Genomic DNA, 27,562 nt, shown 5'->3' with positions numbered 1-27,562 from the left:
GACACTCAATTCCATACCCGCACTTACTCATTCTCATGTCTATTTAACAGTCGTTATTCACCTTTATATAGCCGCTTTTTGCAGACCATACTCGTTACTAAAATTCCTTGTAAAAAGATGAACTCACACATACTGCATTACACGGTTAAAGTTTTGTTAATTGTTAAATTTGTTAAATATAATTATTATTACTTTCAATGTTCATTGTAATAAGGTTAAATAGTTGTAATAAGGTTCAATGGCTGATTGTTATTGTTCAATGTTCCATGTAAAAAAAACCCCGGTCTAACCTCCCAGACCAGGGCAACCTTTTCGTTACTTGTAAACCGGATTGATTTGTATTGTATACAGGAATTCCGGTATATAAAAATTAAAAATAAATAAATAAATAAATAAATAAGCCTTTAAATTGAGTTCGCTATCTAGTATAGTAACAAGATCCCTAACTTCTTGCTTAATATTGGATGGGGATGGATTTGAACTAATGTCTAAAGAAATTCTTTCAGTCATCTTGTTACAAATATAAAGAATCTCGGTTTTAGTATCATTTAACGAAAGTGACACGTGTTTATTTATTTATTTAATTAAAATCTTTTCTATACCGTCGTTCAGTATATTACCATCACAACGGTTTACATAGGGGCACATATCTTAAATTGTACATGCATCTTTTCCTATTATTAGTAATGGAGGTGCCTGATAAGCTCGGTTACATAGTTTCATAATAATGGCTATATGTTCAGTGATGTCTAATCTGACCTGTGACTACAATAAAGACTGTTAGATTATACATTCAATTAAGAGGTGTAGTAAACAAACCATGACGTACATACATATAAAGTGCTAGTGCTGTGTAAAGATTTTGTTTGTATAGCTTTATGGCATTGGAATAAATTTCCCAGAGTTTCAGTGTATTATGTAATGAATCTTTGATTGATAAGAGGATCTGAACATCATCGGCAAAGATGTAATGTACTAATCCTAGGCCAGCTAGTGGCCTACACAAAGGGGCCATATATATATTAAACAGCGTAGGAGAAAGGGATGAACCCTGAGGTATTCCTGAGGTAAGCATTACCTTTTCGGATTCTGCTATACCTATTTTCACCCTAAAGGATCTATTAGAGAAATAGGATTTAAACCAGTTGAGAGTCACTTCTTTAAGACAATTTCTTGAAGTCTACAGATCATAGAGTCGTGGTTTATAGTATCGAAGGCCACCGAGATATCTAAAAGAATTAAAAGATACGAATTTCCATAATCAAGACCTATCAGCATAATATCTGAGAGAGATGTTAAGAGAGTTTCAGTGTTATCTGATTCACAGAACCCATATTGTGAGGAATAGAACAGTTGATTTTCTACATAATCCATCAGTTGTTTGTTAACAACCTTTTCTAGAAGTTTAGCTAGGAAGGGAATAGTAGATATGGGTCGGTAATTAGCTAGATTTTCCTGATCTAAATTTTTTTATTTTTTTTTTTTTTATTAGGGGTTTAACCACTGCACATTTAAGTGTGTCTGGAAAACAGCCTTCTTCTAAGGACACAATGATAATGTCGGCTAGAGGCCAAGCTACAATATCTGGTACCCATTGTAATGATTTAATAGCGCATCTTGGGGGTGCGCTGCTGGATTCACCTTCTTAAGAAAATTAACAATTTCTAATCAAGAAACTAAATCAAAATTTGACCAACTGATAGAAGAGTTCAATGGAAGTGAAATGGATTGTTTAATTGTGGGTGATAGTTTATTGAGAATAGATAAAATCTTATCGGAAGAATAGTTAGCAAATCTGGAAGTTTTATCTTGAAGATTGTCCAATGATATAGAAGAAATTTTGGGTTTTATAAAATCTGAGACATCCGAAAATAGGATTTTTGGGTTGAACTGAAATTTGTGAATTTTTTCAGCATAAAAATTACGTTTAGCTGTATTTATGGCAATTCTGAATTTATGCAAGGCTACTCTATATTGGGTTAAAGTAGAGGAGTTACGAGTTTTGCACCAGGTCCTTTTCTAGGCGACATAAGGCCTGTTTAAGAGTTTTTAATTGAGCCGTAAACCAAGGGGCTTTATGAATGTCGTGGGGGATTATCCGCTTCTTGAGAATGGGCAGAGCTTTTTTGACAATTCTTGGGAATCAGTTACAGTTGAAGTAACAGCAGCTAATGTAGAGGACATATCTATTTTTGAAAGGGCTTCTGGAAGAACACTAAAAAAATCTTGTAAAACAGAAGATCTTATTAAATTCAATTTCTACTATTGAGGGGGCTTGTTCTGCCGACGGTATCTTAAATAGCAGGGTGGATGTAATAAGATAGTGGTCTGACCAGGGTACTGGCTGGCTATTGGGAGGTATTTTTATATTAAAGGCCTCATTTATAAATACCAAATCTGGAGAATGCCCAGCTTGATGGGTAATTGTTTTGACAATTTGTTTAAAATCTAGTGCTTCTAAGCTCGATAATACTATCTCACATGGGTCTGATAAAGGAAAAACATCTATATGTAAATTAAAATCACCAAAAATTATGGTGGGTATATTTAGATCGAGAGTGCTGGAGAATAGTTTAATTAAAGGCAAACAATTTAGTTCTAGAAGACCTGGTGGAGTGTAGACTAGATAAATCTGAAGAGATTTAGATTTTAAAAAATGCTCTCTCATATTGAGGGGAAATGCTAATATTTTGTAGCGTTAATTGCAAATTTTTACAAGATAGTAACATTACTCCACCTACTCTTTTCTTTGTAGGTCTGGGAACAGAAAAAATATCATATAGAGAACCAGGTGGTTGGTTAACTAACACAGAATTTGAAGACTTAAGCCAGAACTCTGTACTACCACATATATCAGGTTTATAATCCTGTAAATGATCCAATAAAACGGGAATTTTTTTAAAAATTGATTGTGCATTAAATAAAGAAAGCAACAGCACGGTTAGGGCCATTAAACTGGCTTTTGATGTAATTCATACTGGGATTAGTGTTCGTTCACTCCTCGGTATTGGTCTCTGCGTACCGGATGAAATCTTCCGATGGTTGGTAATTCTACATGGGATTTGAAATTCCTCCATTTTTAGAAAAAGTTTAAAAGTACTTACAAGAATAAACACCAAAGAGGCAGAATCAGGTCTAAAAATGAAGGGATCACTGGAGTGAAATGGATTGTCTAAAAATCCGTACTATGAGACAAAGGAGGCACCCAGGGGAGGCATAAAGGGGAGCACTAAGGGGTGACCCCCTTAGGCTCGCGATGCCAACTGAGTGAGAGTCTTACTTTAAAGTACCCCCGCACCCGATGACGTCAGCCAGGGAGGGGCAGCTCAGTCTCTGGGGAGAGCTGGGCTGTTAGCAGGAACACGCAGGGTGTCAGTACATGTCCACATCACGTCTTTTTTGAGAAATTAAATGTAAATGTGTAGTTTCCAGACACCTCCAAAATGTTTCCCAGAGTGCTCTTTTTTTTTTTTTTTTAATTTTTAATGTTTTGTGTCCAAAAAACCCCTTAAAAAATATTAGCTGTTACCAGTCCATGTCAAAGCATCTCATTTTTTGACTGCAATATTTATGTGTAACACGAACCGTTAATCAGTATAAAAACGCCGCTATACTCTTTAATTTTTATAATATTGTCCATCAACTAAATTGAATATGAAATTTTCCCAACTTATCTGAGTATCAACGTTTCCCAACAAGGCCTTGTTTCAGATCCATAGATCTTTCTTCAGGGGATTTTCATCTATTTCAAAATCGTCGGAATCATTCGGCGCTTCACAATGCTCTGTCTCACAAAATGGCGATTATGAAGACGTGATTAAGAGGCAGAGCCATTGTGAAGCGCCGAACGATTCCGACGATTTTGAAGTAGATGAAAATCCCCTGAAGAAAGATCTACGGATCTGAAACAAGGCCTTGTTGGGAAACGTTGATACTCGGATAAGTTGGGAAAATTTCATATTCAGTTTAGTTGATGGACAATATGAAAATTAAAGAGTATAACGGCGTTTTTATACTGATTAATGGTTCATGTTACACATAAATATTGCAGTCAAAAAATGAGATGCTTTGACATGGACTGGTAACAGCTAATATTTAAGGGGTTTTTTAAGACACAGAAAACATTAAAATAAAAAAAAAAGGGGTGAACACACACTGGATTATATATATAAAAATATCAGGCAGGAGGAGGCTGGTTAATATTGAATTCACTACCGGGTGTAGTGATATATAACACCATATGAAACCTCCCACTCCAAACCAAATATGCCTGATACTTCACTTTCAATGCATATACAGCATAGCTCTCTGCTTCAATGACAGGGGAGAAGAATAACTGATACTTCACACATCCAGCAGAGCTCTCTGCTACAACGGCAAAGGAGAAGAAAAAGGGTTCGCACTCAAAACGCGGGGAGTAGCTGGCTTGTTACGGCGGTTACTACCCCAAACCAAATGTGCCTGATACTTCACTTTCCATGCATATCCAGCATGGTTCTCTGCTGCATCGGCATGGGAGAAAGACTGATACATCACGCATTTCCAGCATAGCTCTCTGCTTCAACGGCAGGGGAAAAAAAAAAAAAAACAAAAACAAAAACAAAAAACTGATGCTTCACGCATATCCTGCATAGCTTCAACGACAGGGGTGAAGAAAAAAAAGGATTTGCAATCACAAAGCGAGGAGTAGCTGGCTTGTTACGGCGGTTACTACCCCAACCAAATGCGCCTGATACTTCACTTTCAATGCATATCCAGCATGGCTCTCTGCTTCTACAGCAGGGGAGAAGAAAAAAAAACCAACAAGAGCTGTACAACATAGTCTAGGTAAAACAAATAAGCATGGGTGTAGCTTGCTTATCGCGGCGGTTACTGCCCCTACTACCCCTAACTAATCAAGCTAGATATTTCACTTGCATGCAGCTCCATCACTGCTCTCTACATTAATGGTGGGGGTGGAAGGGGAATAGAACAAGGAGCTAAGAGTAACAGATAAGAATGAGAGAAAAAATGTGTGAGGCTTGCTGGGCAGACTGGATGGGCCATTCGGTCTTCTTCTGCCGTCATTTCTATGTTTCTATGTTTCCTCAAAAAATGTTTTCTTTTCATTTGTAGTTAGGCATCTAATTAAAAATGTATTCTTACATGTTTGCACTTTTAAATGTTTTACCCCTGGTTTTAAAACTTTTCTCTAAGTTCACCTTTCATTTGCTCCTCAGTTCACCTTGTGGGAGGAGAGCACATTGTGATTTACTGGGGCGGGAGTATTAAATATACTGGCACAACTGAAAATAAACAAGGCCATGAGTCCTAATGGCGTACATCCCAGAATACTGAAGGTGCTAAAGGAGGGAAGCCCCCATGTAGCCACACCTCAGCCTTAGGCTGCCTGACAAGCAATTAATTACAGCTTTTAAAATAAGGAAGGTGTCACCTTTTTGCCCTGCATATTCCATGTGGCCACAAAAATGGCAATTCTCCGGTCTGGGAAGTAGCGGTCCAGTTCATCTGCCCCTAAGAGTGCACCGTTAGCCAAGAGACTACCTTCCAAATAACTCCTGCAAAGAAACAGCATAAAAATTAAAAAGAAAGACCGGATCTTGGGCCCCAGAAATCCTAACCAGCAATGCCTGGCATCATCATTTATACCAAGAAAAGTCCCAAAACTCCTACATCTCCCGACATTCTCCCAGGATTATTGGGCTGCCCATAGTCCATCATCGCAGTTGGACCTTACTTATTTCAACTTAAAATTCGCTATTAGCCAATGCATTTGCTGGTAGTCCGAGTATTGCTTAAAGGAGTTAATGACAGAGCAGTGGGCATTTAGCCCAGAAAAAGCATCTGTTGCCAAGAAATGCCTTCTCCAGTAGGAAATATTGTTAATTTAAACTAAGGGCCTGATTTACTAAGGCTTTTCTCCATTCTGTGTCTGTGGGAGTAAAAAAGCAGGGCCAGTAATTTTAAAACGAGCGTCCGTGCGCCCACAAAAGTGCATACTTTAAATCGTCTACGCAAGTGAGTGCGTATAATATATAATAACGCCCCTAGCGTGCATATGTGTGCTCCTAATTTTAAGTGGTTACGCAAGGAAATGTAACTTAGGGCTTGGCTTTTACATGCGCAAGTGAGCACTTTTTAAAACATGCGTGAGCAAAGGAAGTAATCAGTTTGCCCAGTCTATCTCTAGGTCATCAAGACCCCTCTGAGTCTTCAACTTGCACTACCCCCAGTTTACCCCGACCCCTCACCAGTCAGATTTTGGCTATATAGTGAGTTTTTTCCAGATTTAAACCTGAAAAAGAGCAGAAGTAAATATATGTAGGTAACAGCCCTATGTGCAAGTCATTCGCCAGTTTTAAAAGCAGGATTTACGTGCGTAAATGTTGGCCCTGCCCCGGAATGCCCCACCCCCTAATCCGCCCCTTTTTTCATGCATTCTGTTGCGCTCACACACATATGCACGCATGCATTTTTTCAGTTTTAAAATAAGAGCTGCTCGTGCTCCTCCTATATACTCATCTATATGGACCTTTTAACACGAGCAACTCTTAAAATTCAGCCCTCAGAAAATCAGGCCTCAATTGTTGCTTTTGTTTTATTGTTTTCTGAGATCTCTCTAAAATAGCGGGCGTTACCCCAGCTGATCTATTCTGAATGTTTGAGGCAGCAGGGCATTTCTAGGAACTCAATGCCATACGGTCCAATCAGACTAGACAGAGTCAGTCTGACCTTTCTATTTCTAGTCTTTTCTGAGCAACAGTGCCTGGCGGAGCACATGCTTCCTGAGATGCAGTATCCCAAGAGAAAGAGATGGGGGCATAAGGAGAAACTCAGGGTGTATTAATCTACCAAGACACGAGCAGATAAAATACACCCATTCAGAAAGTTATTGCTGCCGTTACAAAAAATGTCCAACAGCACAACAAAACAAAGTTTGAATACTTACTTTTCTTGCAAGCAAAACCAGAAAGGAAAATTAATTATCTGCTAATTTTCGTTCCTGGAATACCATGGATCAGTCCAGACTCCTGGGATTATGCCTCCCTTCCAGCAGAGAGAGACAGAAAGTTTCACTGGCACTGGTATATAACCTGGCGTGCCACCTGCAATCCCTCAGTATTGACCTGTACCCAAACCAAGATTATCCCCATAACAATCCTAACGAAAATGCAAACATCCCACAAATGAGCAAGGGAAAAAAGACGCGTCCAAATCCAGAAAGGCCGGAAGTTCCATGGTCTGGTTCAAATGAAAAGCTGACACAACCCTCGGGAGACAAGAGTGCACCATCCTCAAAGAGATTCCGGAATCCAAGATCTTCAGGAAAAGCTCTCTGCACGACACATTTGACGTTCTGAAATCCTATGGGCAGAACAAATGGCTACCAGAAACATCACCTTCAATGTGAGATCCTTTACAGTTGCCCTTCTTAAAGGTTCAAAAGGAGCCACACATAGCCCTCTAAGGACCATATTGAGGTTCTATGAGGGACATATTCTCCGGAACAGAGGACGCAGATGTTTTGCCCCCCCCATGAAAGAAGCGAACCACATCCAGGTGAGCAGCCAACGACACTCCATGTACCTTGCCTCGAAGACAGCCCAAGGCCGCAACCTGAACCTTGCGAGCTTAAAGGCCAAGCCTTTTTCCAAAGCTTTCTGTAAAAATGTCAAGATGTGAGCTATCGAGGCCTGAGTCAAGATTACTCCTTGACCAGCGCATCAGGACTCAAAGACTTTCCAGACCCTTACATATGATAAAGAGGTGGAAGTCTTTCTAGCCTGCAACAAGTTAATAATGACATCCCCTGGATATCCTTTTTCTCTCAAATGCTGCCTCTCAAAAGCCAAGCCGCGAGACAAAAGCAAACCGCCCGATCCGAAAATATCGGACTCTTTCAAAGAAGGTTCGGCAAATAAGTGAGCCGCAGTGGACTGTAGACTGTCAGATTGACCAGATCCGTGAACCACTGGCGCCTTGGCCACTCTGGCATTACCAGAATCACTTCCACAGGGTGATTTTCTATTTGTTGTATCAGCTTTCCCACCAGAAGCCACGGGGGAACACATAAAAGAGGATTCCTTGGGGCCAAGGCAGAACAAGAGCATCTATGCCTTCTGCTCTGTGCTCTTTTCTGCGACTTGGCGTTTTTCCACGATGCCATCAAGTCCAGGTGGGGAGTACCCCACCGGAAACATATCAGAGCCATCATCTCTCCCGACAGCTCCCACTCCCCTGGATCTAGTTTCTGCTGACTGAAAAAATCCGCTTGTACATTGTCCACTCCAGCAATGTGAAATGCCGTGAGCATTGCCAGATGCCGCTCCACCCAGAGAAACAACTCCTGAGCTTCCTGGGCTACAGCCCGACTCCTGGTTCCCCCTTGTCGGTTGATATAAGCCACCATGGTCGCTTTGTCTGACAAGATGTGACCGCTCAACAGAGGCAGAAAAGCAAGTAATGCGCACCACACTGCCCTCGTCTCCAAGCGATTGATAGATCAGGGCTTCTCTTCCTTGGGCCATTGCCCCTGGGCCGACTGATTCTGGCATACTGCCTCCCAGCCACAGAGACTGGCGTCAGTGGTAGCTACCACCCAGTCTTGAACCTCCAAGTTCACTCTGTGCCTTAGATGCTCTGAGTAAGCCACCATGAAAGACTGGACCTGGCAGGTTCCTCAAGCAACAGTGGAAGGTAAAACAGCTCCAACAAAGGATCCAATGTGAAAGGAGGGACCACTGCAGGGGCCTCATATGTGCCTAAGGGACCAGCTCCAATGTCTAGGTCATAGAGCCCAACACCCAGACTCTGGGTACCGCTGCATCCAACAACCTGCGTACCTGCTTCTGCAGCTTGAGAATACGACTCTCCACAAGGAAAACCTTCTCTACCTTGGTGTCAAAACACACTCCCAAGAACTCCAGAACCTGAGATGGAGTGAGATGACTCTTTGTCAAATTCACCACCCAGCCCAGAGACCCCAATTGCTCCAAGACCTAAGCTACACGAGCCCCAAGGGCTTCCGACTTTGCCCAAATGAGCCACTCATCCAGATATGGATGAACCAAGAGGCAATGGAAACACAACCCAGCACAGGACAATCACATGCAAGCATTGCCGCACGAGTGCTATACACTGCCATGTGCCATCAAAACCAGCAATGCTGCACCACCTGCAACAGGGCCTGACCTCATGGCAAAAGCAGCCCTGCCGTGCCTCGTGGTCAAACAGCAATGCCACCAAGGAACTCACCTCCCAGCAGCCCTGCAAGGTTCCAACGCAGCCTTCCCGGCCGCTAAAAACCTTGTCACTCTGTTTCACTTCTTCCCCGTCTTTTTTTTTTTTTTTAAACTTTATTCAAACAGAGGAAGGAAAAACACAGAGCATTTCCCAATGCGAAGAGCTGCCAGATTCCACCTGTTCTCCTGGTGGGGGGAGGGAACTGGCCCCACCAGCTATTCACCCCCCGGCAGTGAAAAGCCGAGACACACAAAGGGTCCCCGACCCCCTGCTCATTCCCCTCAACACCCGGGAGGGACAATAAAACATCTTTGTTCTCTCTCTCTCCCTTTTTTTTTTTCTCCAGACTGCAAGAATTGCACCCCTACTATATGCTGGAGACAGAGAAATACTGAGGGACTACAGGTGGCACTCTGGGTTATATGTCAGTGCAACTTTCTCTGTCTCCTTCTGCTGGAAGGAAGGCATAATCCTAGGAGTCTGGACTGATCCAGGATTGAACAGGAAAAGTAGATTGCCACAGTAATCAACATATGTGAGCAGTTAATAGTCTGCTTTAGGGATGTGCATGCATTTTCTAAATGATATGAAAAACTTAACAAAAACACAAACTTTGTTTCATTAAGAAAAACAAAATAAACAAAATGGCTGAAAATAAGGGGGCTTTTCCAGTTCTTTTTGTTTTGGAAATGTACAAACATAACAGCGGTGCTGACATCTAAACACTGAAACCCCACTTCTTCTCCTGCTGGGTTTTCGCTAGGTTCCCTCTCCTCCTCACCGGATGCCTTTTTACGTCATCCATGGGGGCTGCAATCCCTAGGTGCTCCTGCATTGTCTGGTCCCATTTTCAAAATGGTGCCAGAAGTTCCTACGCCTGGTGCCATTTTATTGTATGGGCTTGAGCTGAACGCCCTTACAACAGAATGGCATGGGCCTCAAAGCTGACCAGCATCCATTTTGTAAACAGGACCAGATGAGGCAGGAGCAGCTGGGGATCGAACCTGTTCTAGTTCAACTTTGGAGACCCCTATGGATGTTAAGAGGCTTCTGGAGTGGGTGGGCTCAATTTTTAAATTTCAGCAGTGCTGGAGGGGTAATTTTTTTTTTAATTTCACTTTGGTGTAGTGTAATGGTTGGGGAGGAGAAGTCCATTACCTGCTGTTAATTAAGTTGACTTAGAAAATAGTCATTGCTATTAATAGCAACAGTAGCATGGAATAGACTTAGTTTTTGGGTACTTGCCAGGTTCTTATGGCCTGGATTGGCCACTGTTGGAAACAGGATGCTGGGCTTGATGGACTCTTGGTCTGACCCAGTATGGCATGTTCTTATGGGAGTGGCTAAGGTTGCTAGGTAGCTCTTTCTTAATTTCCACAATTACAAACAGAAAATATCTTCACACTGTGCATAGCTGATTTTTGCATTTATTGTCCCAGCAAATTGAGTATGTATAATAATCTAGGACTAATAAAAATTGCAATGCACATAAGAATAAGAAATAATGTAAACAAGGGAAAAATGCAAATGGATTGCTAAAATATAAGAAAGTACATATATAGAGCCAGTAAATCAAAACCAATAGAACATATATACACATATTTACAATGTAAAACCAAATCTGTTCACTTTCTAAAATCGTTCCATGAATCTCAGCCATAGAACAGTCAGGAACACCAGGGACTCAGTGCTCGGAACAGCTTGTCCGTTACCGCCAATAAAAAGATATTGGTCTTGTGAAGTGGTTTCTATTGAGTATCTCGTTCTTTGTCTGATTTTTTCCTGCCATGCTGTGTACCCTTTCCTTTCACATGTGTTCCAACCCTTGGGGAGAAGGGCTCAAGAAGGTCAGTGGAATGTGACCTATAGGTTTCCTGAGGGCTGCAGAGACTCACTAGCTCGTTTTTTCAGAGAAGCCAAAGAGGCTTAGCAAATCTTGAATGTATATATTCACAATTTATGCAGCTCAGTCAGTGGTTCAATTCTTCGGGGACCTAACTGGCCCTGGCCCCAGGACACAGAGATTCTTCACACTGTCTGTTACTAATACATGTTTATTTAAAACAAACGAAAGAAAGCAAAATAAACATCAAATAAAAATGAAAAAAAAAACCCCCAAACCAAACTGAACATTTTTTCCCGGTGCATGCCCTTGGTCTGCTCTGGCCATTCAGAATGCAGGATTGCTACCCTGACATTTCCAGCCATGGTCCTGCCGCCTGGATGGTTTTAGAATTGTTGTTATACTGCATGGACCTTGTTCCCTGTCTCACGAGACCCTGTGTACAGTTATGTACCGAAACCCACAGAATGAAGCTGTAGGACTTAATAAGCAATTTCCCTTCACAGGAATAAGAGTCAGAAGGATGTCTTATAGGGAGGCAAAGGGAATCTTTGGTAGGCTGGGATACCTTTTATTGTGCCAACCCAGAAAAATGCCGCAGCATGTGAGTTTTTGGGGACCATGTCAGTCACTTTTTCAGATGTGAAAGACCTGGGAATTTTAAGATTGGGAGATTTTAAGAGCTAGGACTTGGTATTTCTGTACTAATAGTAAAAATGAACATATCATCCAGTCTTTTTTTTTTTTAATTATACAAAAAGGAAGAAGGAAAAATGTCCATGTTTATGGAGAAGTCAAGTTATTTTTCAGTACTTTATGTTTACATAATCTGGGGCTCAAGGAACCAAGGCTGAAAAGCTCTAATTTCAGATACTGTAGGATGTGCCTCATTTCTAGTCCTTTCCTGCTACCACTCTACGAGCCTGAAGTACTTCAGAGGCTTCTCCTATTCATAAATCCACAGGAAGTATTTCTAGCTTACTAAACATACATTTTGTACCAAACTAATATAATAAAATAGAAAAAAAATGTTTAACACATTTACATTTACTGCTTCTCACTTTAATTTACTTTGCTATGCAAAATGTACAAATTATTAAAAAAAAATCTTTAAGATATTGGCACTTACACATAACTACAAAAAACCAAAACAAAACACAGAGGTCTATCATCCCAGGCTGGGCACATGGCCTCTCCCGTGCTAGTATCCTTCTCTGACACAGGGACAGCAGGTTGATGAACTCTAAGACCACTTAATCTTGCAATCGCTTCTGCTCCTGTATAGGCAAACGTCTTTTTTCTGACACTCCATAACTCCCTCACCTCCACTAGTGCTCTGGTTTCTAGGCAGAAGGAAACTACCGTAACAAGGAAACTCTTGAAGAAATCAGATAATCTAACCAGGTGCAATTTGGTTTAGCACTGTGGATGGCTGGGGATGCAAGAGAGGAAAAGGGTTCTCCATTGCTTCAGTATTAGTACAGGAGCTGAAATGAACACTGAGGGACCAGGTGATAAGGAATGGTACTGTGAGTCAGGAGAAATGACACCAGCAGTCCGAATTTCAGTAATTGTCAAGCAGTTCTAAAAATGGAACCACGTTCAGTTTTGAGCTGGGGGGGGGGGGGGTTCCCCTCACTGGGACCATAACAGCAGCCATTTAGTATTTAAGCTACGTATAAGCAAGTCAAACTAGACCTGTCCACAGAGGGTTAAAGATTAGCTGAGTAAGGCTGGATTTGCCGGTCTCAGCTCAAAGTGGTACTTATGAAACACAAAGAAGACTGGAGAACAGCAAAATGTAAAGACAAAAGGTTGCGGCAGCAACCTCAAATCAAGAACGAAAAGAGAGACTCAGTGCTGGATACTAGTTCACCTATTTCGCATTAAAAACATTTTTCAAGTTTTTCAAATTTCACAAAAAGATGGCAAATTCCCCAGTATGCAGCCCAGCTCTGACACAGACATTAGAGAACCAATGTAAGAATAATCCAAAGATCTTGTACATCAGCTCTAAGACCACATGCTCAACATTTGAAGCAGGGATCGATGTGATTTCAAACACTCACATACACCATCATCTCTGGATAATTCTTACATTGGTCCAATAAAAGAGAGACTGCAGCCTGCAAAGAATCTGCCCCGTGCATGCAACTGCTTTTCTAAATGTATTCTTTATTTATTTGCTTTTTTAAATGTATTATTTTTTTCTTTTTATAAATTTAAAACCTCTCGGTGACGCATATTTAAGAAAGAAAAAAGTAACGCAATCCGTTCTGGATCAAGAGCAAGCATCTCTTTCTAACAGGGACCTCACACACCACATACCTGTTACGAACATCCTGACAACGAACGGGAGTAAGCAAGCTGAAGTTGGACCTCATGGAGTCTGTGGATCTGTTATCAAAGACCATACCAGTGAGCTGTCTGCTGGCATCCAGGCTGGTGCTTTGCCTCATAAAGCTGCTATCAGAAGAGGAATTACTGTAATCCACGCAGTCTGAGTCTATCTTATTAGCTGTGTTCAGTGAATGAGAGGAAATGCTCACCTCCATGAGGGGGAGTGGCCCAGCAGGCATTACTTGAGACAAATTGTGTTTACCCTTTGTAATTTTGCCAGAGGTACTGGGGTTCTCAGCACTATTCTTTAAAAAGCTGTTACTATTTGAGCTTGCGGAGCCTTCATCCAAACGCACACAGTTCAAGGTGGGAAGGCTGGTAGTCGATTCATGAAGGGAGTCGCTTGTAACGGTGTCATTAAGGTCCTGTAAGCTTTCCTGGCTGGTTTTAAACTTTCGCCTCCAGGTTTTCTCATCCAGCGATGCTGCTCGCTCCAGTTTTGGTTGCGTGGGGGGCTTCGGTTGGCTTGGCGGTCTTGGAACATTGTGAGTATTTGTGTTCTGCCTATTTTCCTCAGCAGGGACCTGTGATGTGTCATTCTGTGAAGGCTGTTCTGTTGGCTCCTCCTGTGTGATCTTCTGTTTTTGAGCTCCCATTTTTGACTCTGCTGGTTCACAGACCTCTGGCTTCTCAGCTTTTTTTAATTTTCTACTTTCTTTAGCAGCAGCCCTGCCAGCCTTTGGCTGCCAGGAAAAACCATTCCGGTGGTCCATTCTCATAGATGGTTCACAATAAGAGATACCTGTCCATCTGATTGGCCACTGTAAAGCTAATCACTTATCCAGGAGGAGCATTATTTAAACACTTATTACTCCTGCTGACATTTTCGGAATACTCTGCCTCACTTGCAGGTATCATGAGTCAAGATGCAAGGGCCAGGAACATGAGAAAATCATGTGCGTTACCTGTAGTGAGCTGGTATTATTAGTGCAAATGGGTTCATAGCTGGATCCACAGACATAAAACCTGGCATTTTTTCAGAAAGAAAAAACAGAAGTCAGCTACTGTCTGATAAAACGGATACTTATTTTTTTTGCTTAAATTTCCAAGAAAGCAATTCATCAAAAAACTTGCCTTTGATCATATGGGACAGATATTTAAAACTAGGACTATTCTCAGTGACCTGGAGCCATCTGCTAAACCATGCACATTGTACTTACAGCTTTTAAACAATTCAATGACAGCAAGTAGACATATTTTCCAACATAAGCTTCAGCTCCAGATCTCTCCTTTTAACATTCAGCAATAATGTCTCTGAATTTTAACCTTTACCTTTTGCTCATGGCTCTCTCATGTTCCAGCTCTGTGCTGCGTTCACTGGTTCTTTGTTGTTGTGGCTGTACCTAATTCAGAACGGATTTCCCGAGAGCACCTGTTATTTTTTTTTCTTTTTTATTGCTGCGCAGCAATTTATATCCCTCATAAAGGCCCAAAGGACTGATTTGTTTTCCCTTGTAGGAAAATAAAGTAGGAGAAAATCTTAGGTCCCTGTTCATCAAGATCGGATCAATAAGGTCACTCTGTGTATCTGCAAATCCCAAATCACTCTGTGGGACCGGCCAGTAAGCAAACCTATGTGGGCACACAGCACTGCCATGACATTTTAAGTCTACCTGGCTTAGGCCTATATTACTAAGTAGCTGTTCAAGTAGTTGCCATGTTCATAGTGTTTTAATTTCACCATTTCAGCCCTGCACCATCAACCTGACAAATGGATTTAAACACAGAACCAGAAATACTAAACAATATAATTTCAGATTCTGTATGTGATCTTATAAGTACCATCCAAAGGGAGAACCACAGGAAAACCCAGAATGTGTGGAACACAGGCTTGTCAACTCCTGCTCTATTATTTAAAAAAAATATTTACAAAAATGTACTCATTCCACACTAATATAATTTTACAATCCAATAGTATTTAAAAGTTACTTACATTGGAATGTCCTATTCAATAATGGTTGGGATTAAAAAATTAAATAATTGAACTATGTACTCTAAAAATTTTGGGGGAAGAATATTAAAGATCTAAGGGCTTGATTTATGAAGCTGATTTCCCATAGACACAGAATGGATAAAAAGCCTTTGTGAAACAGGCCCCAAGCTTGCTTTGGTTTGCAATATTGTACTGTGTCTGACCATTTCACTGGAACATTATCTGTTAGCAATCCCGAGGGAGCTGCCATTTGAAACTCGTCACGTTACAATTTAGACATGTCCACTGACAGGGCACAGACTCCCTGGGCCAGATGTGCTAAGCTTGTACACATGCCCATAAACACAACATGGGAAAAGGCCTTTAGTACATTTGGCCCTAAATTTGTAACTATCATGCCATTCTGCCCAGGCTAGGACAGTTGTTCAGAAAGTCTTTCAAATGTCTTAATTTAAAAGACACTAAAGACTAACACTTCCTCTGAGAAGAACAGGATTTGTAACATGGACTGATGGCTACATTTTTTAATGAAAGATAAAAATCAGGATAATCTTAAATCTACCTTAAGAATGTGAACTCAAACATTCACCACAAGTTTCCTCCTTCCCTCCCTTTCTCCATACAGCACTATCAGGTATATTACACTTACTTTAACCTAAATGTAACTTATCTTTACCTCAGCACTAACATTTCCCTCTTTTTCTAATGTTATTTATTTTATTTTTTTACAGCCAGATGTTCAGATAAGCATCTTTACAAACTCTATAGTAAAGAGTGGAAGATAAAAACTACTAAACACCACCATATAATGTACAGACAGAATCCCAATAATCTTAATCCAAAACTATAAAAATGTGCGCATATATTGGACACAGGGTAACAACAGACACAAAAAGTGGCTGAATTAGCAGGAGTAGCGATGGTCAAAGTTTTGACTGCATGCATCCTAGGGGCTGATGTAAAAATCCAAGTTTTCTTTTTTTTTTTTTATAGCGCATGCACTAAAAACCAGGGGCCCCAAATGATGTGATAATGTAATGGTATGTCAATGAGACCTGTGCTGAATATCTGCACTGAGTAAAAAAAAAATAAAAATTATATATATATATATATATATATATATAGATAGATAGATAGATAGAGAGAGAGAGAGAGAGAGAGAGAGAGAGAGAGAGAGAGAGAGAGAGAGAGAGAGAGAGAGAGAGAGAGAGAGAGAGAGAGAGAGAGAGAGAGAGAGAGAGAGGCCAAAACCCATGCTAAAGCCCCGATGCAGAAAGCCACGGGAAAAACAGTGCTAAAATAGGTGCTAATGGAAAAATGCTGCAGAGTTCCTTTATTAGCTGTTTACACTGATTACAAAAATTCTTGTAAAATGCTTATGAGATATATAAGTGCATATATCCCAAAGCTCACTCATTTCAAACTCAAGTTACTATTCTGCAATAAATTGTTTCAGCTTCAGGAATACTGGAAAATGGACAACAAAAAACTGATGTGCCAGGCTCTGTACAATTCAAAGCTTTTGGAGAAATGAGGAAAACTGGGCACACATGCAATCAGAACTATTTACAGTTGGCAGGGCTTATTCTCAAGTAGATGCAGTCAAATATGTAGCAGAATCACTTACAGTTTGCCTGCTTTATGTATCTTATACAGGTGCTTTAGCTTTTACTCCTGCCCTGACCCAGGCACTAAAAAACCCATGGGAACAAACAGGCACAAACAGGTCTCCCCACTAGCGTGGATCTTTGCATTGCCCAGTAATAACTAATTGCTTCGTTTACATGCCATTTGCAAGGGCCCATGCTAAACCAACCGCTTGCTTTTTTGGTGCTAAAACCCATGCACAAACTAGTGTAAAATCACACAGATGGCTTAGCGTGGCTTATTACATCAGCCCCCTAGCCTTGACCACTGGCACTTTTGTTCACAATGTCAAGCTTGTGTTAATTCAATTCCTTTATGTCTATAAAAAGACATATTTCCTCCACGAAATGCCCTCATTTGCAATCAAATTACCATTATCCCAGAATACTTCTCCTAGAACCTGCTTTCTTCAGATTAGTTTCAAAAAGAAGAGTTCCACGTTTCTATCATCAAATCTGCAACCCTGCCTCAAGAGCTTTCAAAAGACTGAAGAAAAAGAACTGGGGCAACATCACGGACATAGGAACAGCAGCCCCTATCCAGACCCCGGGGATGCTGGAAGGCCCCCTCCAGATCTGAACTTCAGTAGATGGCCTGGCACCCTGGGTAGAGGCCTCATCTCACCCCAGCTTAACCAAAAAAAAAAAAAAAAAAAGATGCTCTCGTCCTCAGTTCGACCATTCTGGGTTGTTTTTTTCTCTCATTGACTGTCCCCTTAGAAAACCAGAACTACAAATCCATGCAGGCAAAGGGGCAAAACCAGGACAGGGATCAGCCTGTTTGGTTGACCTGGGGTGAGGTATTAACTCTGATCCCCAATGGGGGGGGGGGGATGTTCGGGGCTATGTGGCAGTTCCTGCTTCTGCAGCCAATGCTTAACGACAATCGTTTCTGGAGACACTGAGCGGACAGCAGCCCTCATGGAGCCTGGACGCCTCATTCCTCACAGATAGCTTCCATGTCTATATCTAGCCCTGCCGGTGCCTTCTCCTTGGTAACCCTCCCTGCTGGGAACAAACAAGCAGACAGCGCAGTGCCAGCCTAGCCCAGCACACCATGGTGCACCCTGCTGGCTGGAAGAATCAAGTGTATCCCATACTGGCCTAGTCACTTCCGTGTCAGTTTTTTGTTTGGCATTTTGTTGTACCTGGCCTGATTTCCAATCTGGGCATTTTCCAGGTCTCTGCCTTCTGCTGCAGGCTTTGCTTTTAACTTTTATAATTTGCTGTTGACACCCGTAATCTTCAGGCCCTAACATAACATAGTAACATAATAATGATGGCAGAAAATGACCAGATGCCCATCTAGTCTGCCCTGCAAGTCTCTTATGGTAATACATACATAAGAACATAAAAGATATGCCATACTGGGTCAGACAAAGCGTCCATTAAGCTTAGAATCCAGTTTCCAACATTGTCAATCCAAATCACAAGTACCTGGCAAATACCCATACATTAAATAGATCCCATGCTACTAATGCCGGTAACAAGCAGTAGCTATTCTTTATTGATTAACAGCAGTTTATGGAATTCTCATCAAGGAACATATCCAAACCATTTTTAAACCCAGCTACACTAACTGCCTTAGTCACATCCTCTGGCAATGAATTCCAGAACTTAATCGTGAACTGCGTGAAAAAGAATTTTCTCCAACTTGTTTTAAATATGCTACTTGCTAACTTCATGGTGTGCCCCCTCGTCCTTGCATTATTCGAAAGAGTAAATAACTGATTCACATTTACCCGTTCAAGTCCTTTCAAGACTTTGTAGACCTCTATCATATCCCCCTTCAGTCGTCTCTTCTCCAAGCTGAACAGCCCTAAAATCTCTTTAGCCTTTCTTCATGGGGGAGCTGTTCTATGCCCACTTGTGATTTAAACACTCTGAATAAATTTTGTGTCATCTGAAAATATGATCACCTCATTCATCTTACCCCTTTCCAGATCATTTATAAATATATTAAAAAGTACCGGTCCAAGTACAGATCCCTGATGTTCTCCACTGTTTTATCTTTTTCCACTGTGAAAAAAGTTCATTCAATCCTACTCTGTTTCTTGTCTTTTAACCAGTTTGCAATCCACAAAAGGACCTCGCCTCCTATCCCATGACTTTTTGTTTTCTTAGAAGCTTCTCATGAGGGACTTTGACAAACACCTTCTGAAAATCCAAATACACCAAATCAACCAGCTCACCTTTATCCATGTTTATTCACTCCTTCAAAAAAATGTAGCAGATTTGTGAGACAGGACTTCTCTTGGGTAAATCCATGCTGTGTCCCTTTAAATGTTTACTATATGTTCTGAGATTTTATGCTTTATAGTAGTAATGATTTTTCCTGGCATTGGAGGTCAGGCTCTCCGGTCTATAGTTTCTCGGATCACCTCTGCAGCCCCTTTTAAATAATCGGGATTACACTGGCCAGCTTCCAGGCACAACGGATTATTTTAATGATAAGTTTCACATCACTTGTAATAGGTTTGAAATTTAATTTTTTAGTTCTTTCAGAACCCTGGAGTGTATATTATCTGGACCAGGGGATTTGCTACTCTTCAGTTTGTCAATCTGCTTACTACATCTTCCAGGTTCATCGTGATTTGGTTCAGTTCATCTGAATCCTCACCCTTGAAAACTGTCTCAGGAACAGGTATCTCCCCAACATTCTCCTCAGTAAACATTGAAGCAAAGAATTAAATTAGTCTTTTCATGATGGCCTTATCTTCTCTAAGTGCCCCTTTAATCCTTAGATCATCTAAAGGTCCATCCGACTCCCTCCAGGCTTTCTGCTTCAGATATATTTTTAAAAGTTTTAGTATGAGTTTTTGCCTCTATGGACAACTTCTTTTCAAATTCTCTCTTAGCCTGACTTATCAATGTTCTACATTTAATTTGCCAATGCTTATGTTTTATCCTATTTTTTCAGATGGATCCTTCTTCTGATGTTTAAAGGAAGATCTTTTGGATAAAACAGCATCTTTCACCTCGCCTTTTTTTTTTTTTATATAACTATACTGGCAATTGTTTGGCCTTCCATCCACCTTTCTTAATGTGTGGAATGTATCTGGACTACACTTCTAAGGTAGTATTTTTAACAATGTCCACACCTGTTGTACACTCTTAACCTTTGTAGCTGCACATTTCAGTTTTTTCTAACTATTTTTCTTATTTTATCAAAGTTTTCCTTTTGAAAGTTTAGTGCTAGAATTGTGGATTTACTTACTGCCCCCCCCCCCCCACCCCTTCCAGTCATTAATTCAAATTTGATCATGTTATGATCACTATTCTCAAGCGGCCCTATCACAATTACCTCTCTCACGAAATCCCACACTTCAATAAGAATTAGATCTAAAATAGCTCCCTCTCTCATTGGTTCCTGAACCAACTGCTCCATAAAGCTGTCATTTGTTCCTTCCAGGAACTTTATCTTTCTAGCATGTCTTAATGTTACATTTACCCAGTCAATATTGGAGAAATTCAAATCTCCTGTTATTACTGCACTACCAATTTGTTTAACTTCCCTAATTTCTCTTTGCATTTCATTGTCCGTCTCATCATTTTGGCCAGGTGGACGGTAGTATACTCCTATCACTATAGTCTTCTCCGACAAACAAGGGATTTCTACCCATAAAGATTCAATTGTGCATTTAATCTCTTGCAGGATCTTTATCCTGTTGGACTCTATGCCATCCCAGACATAAAGTGCTCCCCACCCCCACCACCAAGTTGCTCCTTTCTATCATTATGATATAATTTGTACCCTGGTATAGCACTGTCTCATTGATTATCCTCCTTCCAACCATGTCTCTGAAATGCCAATTAATTCTACGGCTCTGTGAAGGATATCACATGTTCTTCTCAAGGGTAGTAGCTGCTGCTGCTCCATGCAGTTACTCCCAAGAGTAGTAATATTTACAATCAGTTAAAATGAATCAACTATCATACCTATAAATTACTGCTGGCAACACTTTTACTGGATGAGGAGCCTTTTTGATAATTCAGACAATACAGCTTGATGTTCTTTGCTTTGGCCCTGCTTCCTTTATAGTGGTATTGTAAACTACCTTTATTTTCACACTCAGGACTTCTTTGTAAGGGCACAGAAATATCATAGAGGCTCAAGGGCACTTGTCCGATTTCTCACAACACAAAAAAATATTAAATAAAACGGGCTTTTGAGATAAAGACTCATGAAAGCCTGTAAGCTTGCTCTCCAGGGTAATCACAGATTTTCCACTACAGTAATATATGTGCAGCAAACACAGAATAGATGAAACATGTCAGACTGAGCCCATGAAAACCTAAGTTTCAGTACTATACTTATTGATAGGGGGCATTACATATTCTAAGATAAAACACATTTTATCTTAACCAATATTATAAAAGGTTCCTATACTGTTGTGAAGCACGGCAAATGTAAATTTATTTTTTATTTAATCCATAGTAGACAAGTTTTTGTCACAACATCCATGTAGGCTAAGAGAACTATTCTAACCTACTGAAATCAAGACATACTGGAAGAATGTGTCAGGGCTCCAGGTCCCTGAACTTACCTCGTGTAGGGGCTGTCCAAGACAGCCCTAGGACAGTTAATAAGTATGGACTGGAGAAACGGCGATCCAGACAAAAAAAAAAACAAACAAACAAAAGAAGATCTGTCTGGTACTGTTTGAGTCTGGCGTGGCCAGCAGCAAAGTGACTGACAAAGGCTGTCACAGTTTAAACTCAGGACTTTGACTTCTGAGACCGGGCGATCTATGATTTTACAGAGCAACAGCAGCTGAAAGGATGAACTCCTCAAGGAGAAACCAGGAAGAACAAGACAGCCTGAATCAAAGATTGCAGGGATTGGCTAAAGGGGGTCACATGCCAGTGGAACCAATGAGGAGACAGCATGTTGAAAGAACCCTCGTCAATGAGTATTCAGCCTATCGGATATACAGGGGGGGAGGGGAAATCGTCTGCACAGGAGTCTTCCCGAGTTTGTTGCCAGATTGGGCTATTTCTCGTCCAACTTTTTTTTCCTTGTTGTGCGGGTTGGGCTGAACAAATGAGCGAACAAGTGCTAGGAACCCTTTTTGTTGCTGGCACCTTTTTTCTTTGTTGTATGCAACCTTGCCAGAAGTCATGGTGTGATGATTCATGGGCAGAAGCCAATCAGAGGCTGCAGGATCAGCAGAAGGCGATTATTGCTGCAGCTTGCAGAGCTCCAAAGAGCAAGAGGAATGAGCGCCATGGCCTAAGGTTCAATGATTCTGGCTTTGCAAGCACCTCCATATGGCCCATCCACAGCTGACTACAGTTTCGGATTTAGGAACAAGCTATGTAAGCTACAGTATAGGTCCTCGGGTTATGAGGTCTCTAAATTAAAAAAAACCCTTAACATTCAAATTTCACTGTGCTCCTAACACAAATTATAGTTTCCTGGCGTGTAGCAGATGGACTCAGGACCAATGGGTATAGTGTTCTCCTGATAGCAGTTGGAGTTGGATCAGATTTCAATCTGATGTCAGTCCTAATATATATACCCCTGCAGGAAGTGCAGCTCTTCAGTATTTTCCGTCTCCATAGCAGTTCGGGACTCTAGCACAGCGTTCGAGTAATTTACCAAAGAAAACCAAAACAAAAATTTTTTTTACCTCTACAGAGGAGCCCCGCTCTCCTGCAGTGACACCCCTTGGGTCCCTTCCCCAGTTGAGAATTTCCAAGGTGATTTCCACGATCCCTCAGAGGTAAGCCTCGGTCTGGCAGCAGACCCTCAGCATGGACTTAGCCCCCGACATCAGGTGAGGCTGAGAGGCAGCGGGTGCAACTTCGAGCGCGGTGGTGAAGGTATTTCCCTCTTCCCCCACAGGCGGAAACCGCCCAGAACGAGATCGGGAAGCGCCGAGACAAGGTAAGGTAGAAATCTATTTAAAAGTCTCCAGTCTCCGAAGCTCGAGGAGTCGCACAGGTCGCCAGCCGGTGCCAGTGCCACCAGGTTGATCTGCCCTAGCAGGGCTAGACCCCGGTCAGATCCGAGGGTCCTCCCTCGTGGAGACCCTCCGAGGTGGTTGCCATATTGTCTGCGTGGTCGCCGTCACCATCTTGACCTGTTCGCCATCCTGTCCGCCGCCCTGACCCGTGCGCACAGAGGTGAGCCATGCACACAAATATCTTGTGCGCACGTCACGCGCTCAAGTACCGTGCGCACAAGCGACGCGCATAGCCACACGCTTACTGTGCCGGGCACATAACTTCAATCTGTGCACACAACAGCGCGCACCAATCCTACGTGCACAACTTTGAAGCACCCTAGCGCATAACTAAGCCACCTGGGCCCTGTATTTTACGCTCACAAGCCATGGCACCACCGGAGAAGAAGCTCAAGGCTCAGGGACTTTGCCCAGCATGCCACATTAGAGCTGCACAGCATGAGGAGGCCACGGCCCTGTGTATACAGTGCGAGGAGACCCTGGGGGAGCCAGCCCATGGCCCTCCCCAGCCAGTACCGGGTTCCAGCTTCTCGAACAGTATGCAGGATCTAGGGTCCCCCAGCGGGAGCCTCCCTCAAACGGGGCTCCACAGGGACACAGCGCCTCTTAATTTACACCCAGCATCTATCTCCTGGGTGGAATTCTTCAAAGGCCTGCATACCTTCGTCCACATGCAGCCTGGGCCTCCGATAATACGGCCACAACCTCCGCCAGAGGACCTCAACATCCCGGGACCCTCTATGCCCAGAGAAGTGATTCCACTGCCCAGAAGCTCCACCTTCGGGGACACAGACAACTCAGATGAGGATTCAGAACCCCTGGAGGAAGGGGAACTCCCCCCAGGGACCGAGCCCCACCAAACCATGAGGCGCTTCTTCACCAAGGACGAGCTTCCAGACCTGGTCACACACAGCTTGAAAGAGCTCGCTATCCTGGGCACAAGTGCCTCGGGGGAACCTAAGACAAATCCCCTCCTAGAGGGACTCCGTCAGAGCTCCTGTCATTTCTCACTATTACAAGCCATCCAGCAGCTAATTGACCTGGAATGGGAAGCCCCGGAGACTATGTTGAAAGGGGGGCGTGCTGGATCCAGCTGCCAAAGATCTCCTGGCATGTCCGTGGATGCCATGGTCTGCGCGGTCTCGAAGCACACTACTATCCCAGTTGAGGGAGGAGCAACACTCAAGGATGCTCAAGACAGACGTCTGGAATCCATCCTCAAACAGTCTTTTGACATCTCCGCTATGTCTCTACAGATCGCGGCCTGCTGTGCCGTGGTGACATGCACCTGCCTATCACAGACCAGGAACAACACTCCTGGGGAAGCCCTGGAACCAGCAGTATCATTCCTCATGGATGCTGCTTCTGATCTGGTGCGCACCGCAGCTAGAGGAGTGTCATCAGCCGTGGCAGCCAGAAGACAACTCTGGCTCCGAAGCTGGTTGGCTGACGCATCGTCCAAACGAGGCTCACAAGGATGCCCTTCAAGGGAACCCTCCTGTTCGGAAGCGAACTAGAGAAGCTAGCCAACAAATGGGGCGAATCCCCACTGCTGCGGCTACCCGAGGACAGGAATAAGAGAAACCAGCGACCCTTCCCCTGAACTTCCAGGGACAGAAGATCACAGCACTTCAACCCATACAGAAGCACATATCAAGCGACTTGCCCCGCAGGCAGGAGCCAGTTCTTTCGGAACAAGCACAACAAAAGGGGAGCCGGCTCGGGCCCAGGTCCCAGCCGTACCCCACAATGAAAATCAGCCGACCCGTCCAAAGGAAGAAGCCACAGGGGGCAGACTTGCCCTATTCTACCAAAGATGGGTCGAGATAACTTCGGACAAGTGGGTCCTAGCCATCATTCGAGAACGATATTACCTGGATTTCCACCACCTCCCTCCGGACAAGTTTGTGGAATCCCCCTGCCACGACCCTTCCAAGAGGATGGCAGTGTAAGCTACACTGACCAGATTACTACCCTTAGAGGCTATAACACCGGTGCCCGCACAACAAATAAATACTGGACATTATTCCATCTATTTTATCGTTCCCAAGAAAGAAGAACGTTCCGGCCCATCCTGGACCTCAAGTCGGTGAACCGCCACCTGAAGATTCCTCGCTTCCGCATGGAAACCCTACGCTCGGTAATAAGGGCGATACAACCGGGAGAGTTCCTTACATCCCTGGATCTGTCGGAAGCTTACCTACACATTCCAATCCATCAAGAGCATCAGCGTTTTCTACGCTTCACGGTCCTGGACCGCCACTACCAGTTCTGGACACTACCATTCGAGTTAGCCACAGCACCCCGGACATTCACCAAAATCATGGTGGTAGTGGCAGTAACACTGAGGAAGGAAGGAATCCTCAAACACCCTTATCTAGACGATTGGCTGATCAGGGCGAAATCCCCAGAGGAAACTCACCAGGCGACCAACAAAGTCAAAACTCTATTGGAGAGCCTCGGGTGGGTGGTCAACACAAACAAGAGCTGTCTGCAGCCCTCCCAATCTCTAGAATACCTAGGAGTTCGGTTTGACAACAAACAAGACAAGGTCATCCTGACACAGACAAGGAAATCAAAACTGTTGACCCAGTTGTGAACCCTGTTGAGCGAGCTTCATCCCATGGCATGGGACTACCTCCAAGTCCTCGGCCTCATGGCATCCACACTGGAAGTAGTGCCATGGGCAAGAGCTCACATGAGACCTCTACAGCGCTCACTACTATTACGATGGAATCTGCTGTCCCAGAACTACACCGTACGTCTTCAGTTCCCAGACAAAGTTCGGACCCAACTACGATGGTGACTACAAGAAGGCCATCTAAGCCAGGGAGTGAGGCTATCCTCACCAACCTGGATCCTGCTCACCACGGACGCCAGCCAACGAGGATGGGGAGCACACTGCCAGGAGCTAACCGCCCAGGGGCAATGGAACAAAGAAGAGTCGGAATGGAACATCAATCGCCTAGAAGCCCGGGCAGTCAGAAAAGCCTGCCTATGGTTCGGTCACAGACTCCGAGACAAATCAGTCAGAGTCATGTTGGACAACGCCACAACAGTGGCCTACATCAACCATTAGGGAGGAACCAGAAGCCAACAGGTGTCTTTGGAAATAGACCCCCTAATGTCATGGGCAGAAGCGAACCTTCAAGAGATCTCGGCCATCCACATCGCCGGGAAAGACAACTTCATTGCGGATTACCTCAGCAGAGAAAGTCTAGACCCAGGAGAATGGAGACTGTTGACCACAGCATTCCAATTGATAGTAAACCGTTGGGGAACACCAACCATGGACCTCCTGCAAACCGGTCCAACGCTCAAGTGCCCAGCTTCTTCAGCCACAGACGGGAACCTCAGTCCCAGGGAATCGATGCCCTGGTACAGACCTGGCCACAGGAAACTCTATTATACGCCTTCCCACCATGGCCCCTATTGGGCGCAATCATCCACAAGATAGAACACCACAAGGGACCAGAACTTCTAGTGGCCCCGGACTGGCCAAGAAGACCGTGGTACGCAGACATGCGAAGGCTGCTGACAGGGAGCTCCTACCCGCTACCGCCACACAGGGATCTGCTCCAACAAGGGCTGATCCTCCACGAGGATCCAGCTCGATTCTCTCTTACGGCCTGGCCATTGAGAGGACTTGCCTGAGGAAGAGCGGATACTCGGGGGCAGTAATTGACACCCTGCTCCGAGCACGCAAGTTCTCCACATCCCTAATACATAAGGATTTGGAGAGTATTCGAAGCCTGGTGCGAGGACCGCGTCAAAATTCCTGCGATTTTGGAATTCCTGCAGAACGGCCTACAGAAAGGATTGTCTCTCAACTCTATTAAGGTACAGGTGGCCGCTTTGTCATGCTACGGAACCAAGAGTGACGGCGGCAGCCTAGCCTCTCACCCGGATGTCTCCCGCTTCCTGAAAGGAGTCAAGCAGATCCGACCACCCCTAAAGTGGCCGGTGTCTCTATGGAACCTCAATCTGGCCCTAGATCTCTTAGCAGGAGCCTCCTTCAGACCTCTTCGCGGCCTGTTTCTCAGACTATTAACATTGAAACAGCCTTCCTGGTGGCAGTCTGTTCAGCCCGTCGTATCTCCGAGCTACAAGCACTGTCCTGCCGGGAGCCGTTCCTCAGACTCACTCCGGGAACCATCTAGTTATGCACGGTCCCATCCTTCCTCCCCAAAGTGGCTTCTCACTTCCATCTCAACCAAACCATCTCGCTACCATCACCAGATGAGCATAAGAATTCGGAAGAGTCTCTCGCAGTCTGCGCCACCTCAACGTCGGCAGACTCCTAGTCCGATACCTGGAAAGGTCGGAATCCGTACGAAAGACGGACCATCTATTCATCCTTCACAGCGGGAAGAAGTAAGGGGAAGCGGCCTCTCGAGCAACCATAGCCTGCTGGATCAAAGAAATCATTAAGGTGGCCTATGTAGAAGCAGGCAAGCTGCCGCCTTTACAAGTCAAGGCCCATTCCACTAGAGCCCAGGCAGTGTCCTGGATGGAAACCAAGATGCTG

General features: G+C 43.4%; 1 protein-coding gene across 2 annotated transcripts in view; it reads right to left on the bottom strand.

Annotated features, from left to right (window-relative positions):
* The window catches only part of INPP5E (inositol polyphosphate-5-phosphatase E), a 42,547-nt gene extending 20,647 nt beyond the window's left edge, over positions 1 to 21,900 (bottom strand). Inside the window, exons 1-4 of one of the 2 annotated variants that reach the window (XM_029612486.1) lie at positions 21,613 to 21,900; positions 14,759 to 14,937; positions 13,415 to 14,452; positions 5,435 to 5,558 (exon numbers count right to left, since the gene is read on the bottom strand). In XM_029612486.1, coding sequence (XP_029468346.1) covers positions 5,435 to 5,558; positions 13,415 to 14,205 — 915 coding nt within the window. In that variant the 5' untranslated portion in view covers positions 14,206 to 14,452; positions 14,759 to 14,937; positions 21,613 to 21,900. The remainder of the gene's footprint in view (positions 1 to 5,434; positions 5,559 to 13,414; positions 14,453 to 14,758; positions 14,938 to 21,612) is intronic. The other variant, XM_029612484.1, reaches the window with a different exon arrangement.
* Positions 21,901 to 27,562: the final 5,662 nt, after the last annotated feature.

The sequence above is a fragment of the Rhinatrema bivittatum genome, chromosome 8 (genome assembly GCF_901001135.1).
Source record: "Rhinatrema bivittatum chromosome 8, aRhiBiv1.1, whole genome shotgun sequence".
Lineage (NCBI taxonomy): Eukaryota > Metazoa > Chordata > Amphibia > Gymnophiona > Rhinatrematidae > Rhinatrema > Rhinatrema bivittatum.
Note: the sequence above shows the minus strand (reverse complement) of the source record. Positions and strands in the feature narration are given on the sequence as shown.